This window comes from Gadus macrocephalus, chromosome 19, assembly GCF_031168955.1.
Source record: "Gadus macrocephalus chromosome 19, ASM3116895v1".
NCBI classification, from domain to species: Eukaryota; Metazoa; Chordata; class Actinopteri; order Gadiformes; family Gadidae; genus Gadus; species Gadus macrocephalus.
This window is the reverse complement of record NC_082400.1, coordinates 4,534,209-4,539,359: the sequence shown is the minus strand read 5'-3', so window position 1 is coordinate 4,539,359 and position 5,151 is coordinate 4,534,209. Positions and strand designations below refer to the sequence as shown.

At 48.5% G+C, this 5,151-nt stretch overlaps 1 protein-coding gene across 1 annotated transcript in view; it reads left to right on the top strand.

Moving 5' to 3' along the window:
• LOC132447935 (methyl-CpG-binding domain protein 2-like) overlaps positions 1-4,440 on the top strand; it is a 6,564-nt gene extending 2,124 nt beyond the window's left edge. The window contains exons 3-7 of the mRNA XM_060038987.1: positions 1,343-1,483; positions 1,668-1,758; positions 2,946-3,135; positions 3,650-3,764; positions 4,081-4,440. Of these exons, the coding sequence (XP_059894970.1) occupies positions 1,343-1,483; positions 1,668-1,758; positions 2,946-3,135; positions 3,650-3,743 (516 nt within the window). The 3' untranslated portion in view covers positions 3,744-3,764; positions 4,081-4,440. The remainder of the gene's footprint in view (positions 1-1,342; positions 1,484-1,667; positions 1,759-2,945; positions 3,136-3,649; positions 3,765-4,080) is intronic.
• Positions 4,441-5,151: the final 711 nt, after the last annotated feature.

Below are 5,151 nucleotides of genomic sequence, written 5' to 3'. Positions count from 1 at the left end.
TCAATCAACACAATAGTCCCCATTAGGGTCAACAGCGAGGGGATTATCTGATTGGATAAGGGCTCTAATATATATATTATCGCGCTGGAGGCAATGCAACTGAAGGAAATACAAATAAATACGTATTTAGACTTATGTGAACAAACTTATTAAAATAGATAGAATGAATGAAAAAATATATGTATTAAAAGGTATAAATTATATATTTTATAAAAATAAAAATAATGTATTGTTCTGAAAGTGTCTACGCCAGCAGAGAAGGCTTTGCTGGCCCTGACAGCCCGCATCTGCTACACACACACACACACACACACACACACACACACACACACACACACACACACACACACACACACACACACACACACACACACACACACACACACATTACACACCTACAAACACATATATTACACATCTACGCACGCACGAACATACATACACTACACACATACATACAAGGACGTACATACACATCTACATACACTACACACACACACACACACACACACACACACACACACACACACACCCACCCTGTACCCTGACTCTGTCCCGCTGGGGCTCACTGTCAGGAAAGATGTGGGAGAACCAGTGCAGGAGTGGCACACATTGGAGAGGTTCCACCTGAGGCCTTTTGGCCTCGAGCCCTTTCCACCAGAAAGCTTTCAGTTAGGAGGCCTTCTGCCGGGGGGCCTTCTGAGGTCAGGTTACGTAAGGCAGAGAGTATACAGACGAGGTCACGGCTGTAGCAGCTCATGGTGGGCGAATGGCTCCAACACAGGACAGTTAGACAGGGCATCAGGGTTGGTGCCCTGGATCATTTTGTAGACTTAATGTACTGATTATTAAAAAAACGGGATTATTTCTAAAAGAAAAGGCAATCATAGTGTAGTTAGGTCTAGGCAGCACGACTGATTGATTCAGCCTAAGGGGATATTCAGAGATCATAACGTATGGAAAAATAAAATTGCAGACAGGTGTCATTTTATTTCCTATTACCTTTTGACGTTTACTCAGACCGCCGAAGCATCAACGCACCACCCAGGTACAACAAAACACTTCCCCCCAATGCCGAGAGGAAACCGGTTGAGGGTTGGACACTGGCTGCAGACAGGGAACGCACACGTCTCTCTAGGGAAATAAGTCTGTCTGCTTTTGGTTCATTTTAGATGCACACTTTCTGTTTGTGTAAATGGACATAATAATGTTGTATGTTTGTCCCCTGATACCATTTTCTAATAATTTCTCTCTCTCTCTCTCTCTCTCTCTCTCTCTCTCTCTCTCTCTCTCTCTCTCTCTCTCTCTCTCTCTCTCTCTCGCTCTCTCTCTCTCCTCCCAGGGGGGTAGAGGAGACCTCAACACCTCTCTGCCTATCAGACAGACGGCCTCCATTTTTAAACAGCCCGTTACCAAGGTCATAGGTCACCCTGGCAACAAGGTCAAGAGTGACCTGCAGCGGGAAGCAGAGCCACCCAGACAGGTACACACAAACACAAAAAAAATTATATATCGCGATATATTGGTTGTTGCTGAACCTGCGACCATCACTAGGGGGCAGTGTTCGTTCATCTGAAGATGGTTGCTCGCGATAGACCTAGAACCTGATGAAAACATACCCGTTTCTTCTCTCCTCTTGGCTCCTTCTCTCCTCCCTCCTCCTCCAGTTGTTCTGGGAGAAGCGGTTGAAGGGGTTGCGTTCCCTGGACGTTACGGAGGAGGTACTCAAATGCATGGAGCTTCCTAAAGGACTTCAGAGTAAGACCCTGACCCACTTCACTCCTTAACCCTGACCCCTTACCTTCCTGACCCCCCCCCCCCCTTTATCTTCAACACTCCTAAACCCTAGCCCCTCACCATCTGACCCTTACCGTCCTGACTCCTATTGACCTCCAACAGCCCTAACCCTTAGCGCTCCTATCCGCTGACCCTTAACCTCTAACCTAGAACGCTCCTGACCCCTAACACTCCTAACCCATCATCCCTAACCCCCAACGCTCTGGACCCCTAACACTCCTCACCCCTAATTTGAATTCCCTGCGCACACTGCCGCTATAGAAGCCCAATGTAGAGCATGACTTTTGACGCAAACCGGCCATTTTGTTTTATGTTGTCTATTTAGGGTGAGAGGAGGAGAGCAACACTTAGAAATAACACAACACATCAACGTCCCTCCCACTCTGCTCACTGCCTCCCCACGTTCCTCTGCCTTTGAGCACTGTTGCATTCAACACAGATGTGATAGGCAAGATGGTTTCCCAAGAACCATCTGGTCAGATAATAGCCGGGAGTGGTCGGAAATCAAAGTGGTCTCATACCGAGAAGAACAGATCTTCTTAGAGCAGTTCTCACTAAAATAGCAGGCAGATTGCTGCTATTACGTAGCTTTTACGTCTTACCTACAGCACCTTTAAGTCTGTCCAGGCATTAACTCTCTACTCTGTCTTTCTGTCTGTCTGTCTGTCTGTCTGTCTGTCTGTCTGTCTGTCTGTCTGTCTGTCTGTCTGTCTGTCTGTCTCTCTGTGTCTCTGTCTGTCTGTCCGTATGTCTGTCTGTTTGTCTATCTCTTTGTGTCTCTGTCTCTCTCTCTCTGTCGGTCTCCCCCTCCCTCTCTCCCTCTCCCCCTCTCTCCCTCTCCCCCTCCCTCTCTCCCCCTCCCTCTCTCCCTCTCTCCCTCTCCCCCTCTCCCCCTCCCTCTCTCCATCTCCCCCTCCCTCTCTCCCTCTCCCCCTCTCTCCCTCTCCCCCTCCCTCTCTCCCCCTCCCTCTCTCCCTCTCTCCCTCTCCCCTCTCCCCCTCCCTCTCTCCATCTCCCCCTCCCTCTCTCCTTCTCTCCCCCTCCCTCTCCCCCTCCCTCTCTCCCTCTCTCCCTCTCCCCCTCCGTCTCTCCCCCTCCCTCCCTCCCTCCCCCTCCCCCTCTCCCCCCCCCCCTCCCCCCTCCCCCAGGCCTCAGTCCTCACAGTGTGGGAGAAGGGGACGAGGTCCTGCTGGCTGCCATCGCGGCGGCCCTCCACTCCTCCTCCTCCCCGGTGACGGGCCAGGCGGCCTCCTCCGGCGTGGAGAAGAACCCGGGGGTGTGGATCTCCACCTCCCAGCCGCCCTGCAGAGCCTTCACCATCACCCAGGAGCACATCAGGTAGGGGGGAGGAGGGAAGAGGAGGAGGGGGTAGAGGAGGAGGAGGAGGAGGAGGAGGAGGAGGAGGAGGTAGAGGAGGAAGGCGGGAGGAAGTACATTTATTTATATTTGTATGTATTTAAGCATATGTATTATTTTCTTTTTATCCTGAAATGTTCATTATATGTCTGTGACAATATGTCTGTATGTTTATCTGTCTATTATGTCTGGTGAGCCAAAGACAAATGTCCCCCTTGGTGGTCATTAAAGATGTGTTCTATTGTATTCTATTCTAAGTAGAGGAAGGGGAGGAGGATGAAGAGTAGGAGGAGGTAGAGGAGGAAGGCGGGAGGAAGAAGAGGAGGGGGGGGGGGGGGTGAGTAGTAGGAGGTGCTAGAGGCGGAGGACGAGCAGGTGGAGCAAGAGAAGGCCTTCCTCATCAGAGGTGTGTGTGTGTGTGTGTGTGTGTGTGTGTGTGTGTGTGTGTGTGTGTGTGTGTGTGTGTGTGTGTGTGTGTGTGTGTGTGTTTGCGTAGGGAGCAGGAGGAGGTGGTGTTCCGGACCAGGAGGAGACTAGAGGAGGCGCTGCTGGCAGACGGTCTGGCATGCAGAGACCCGAACCTCTCCTAGGACCGACAGGTAGACAGACAGGTAAGCAGGTCAGCCAGAGACTGACACACCAGTATAAATAGAGCCACACAGAAAGGCACGTGGACGGACAGACAGGTAGACTACAAACAGTAGACCACAGACTAACACAGACACAGCACAGTGTGTCTGTGTCTGTGTGTGTGTGTGTGTGTGTGTGTGTGTGTGTGTGTGTGTGTGTGTGTGTGTGTGTGTGTGTGTGTGTGTGTGTGTGTGTGTGTGTGTGACGTGTGTGTGTGTGTGTGTGTGTGTGTGCGTGCGGGTCCTTTCTTTATACTTTTTCACTGTTTCTTATCAATGTCATTCAATATTTTTGCAGAATGCAACCAAGTCTGGCCCCCCCACTGCTGGAAGCCCCTCCCCCTACCACCAGAAGCCCCGCCCCCTGCTTCAGCCTTTCCTACCTGTCTTCTGATTCAAATTCAAGCATTTATTGAGAATTTATATAAGAATATAGTTGATAATATAAATATATATTATAATGTTAAACACAGCATGGTGGTTTCACCATGTTGAATTTCTATTCTTTGTGAAGAGAAAACAGTTTTCACTGTTGATGCATATCTTTGTTAACAAAAATCCCTTTGTTCTGTCTTTAAAACAGTTAATGAATGATATTATATTTTTGTATTATTGTTAAGATTTTGCTTTCTGAAAAATAAACATCCGAAAAAAAGTTGTTTTATTTGATTTTGTTTTAAACTGAAAGAAAAACCAAATCCTGAAGGGATATCTCAGATGAATCAGCTTGAATTTAGCTTAGCCCTACATGACCTTCAAACGTTTCTTCCTACAGCACAAAAGAGGAGTGGTTTCATAAATGTACCATCCCGGTTGTCCCTCATTCGACCAGAACCTTCCATCATAGCCTATACTCTACCATAATACTTTAGTCATAATATTTTGATACTATTTGATTGTATTTAACTTGTGACAACAACCATTTGTCCTTTGTCGCCAAATCTGCCTGTCCTTCAATTCCTGTCCGTCTGTCGATCTGCCTGTTTGTCTGTATGTCTGCCTGTCTGTCCATCCACCTGTATGTCTGTCTGTCACCCTCCCCCCACCAGCTATCAGTACCAGAGTGAGGCTAAAGTAAAACACTTTCCCTTAGCTTAGTCATTTTGTAATGTCTTCATCACTATCAGGGGCTCAAGCGGGAGAGCCACTGGAAGGTTGCTGGTTTGATCCCCGGGTCCTCTGAGAGCTGTGATACATGTTGAGTTGTCTATGAGCAAGGCACCTAACCCTAACTGCTCCCGACCAGCTGGCTGTTGCCTTGTACATTCGACACCGCCGTTGGTGTTTGAACACGTGTCTGAATGTGAGGCCATATTTTAAGGGCTTCAACAGGTCTGAGAAAGCGTTATATAAATGCAGTCTATTTACC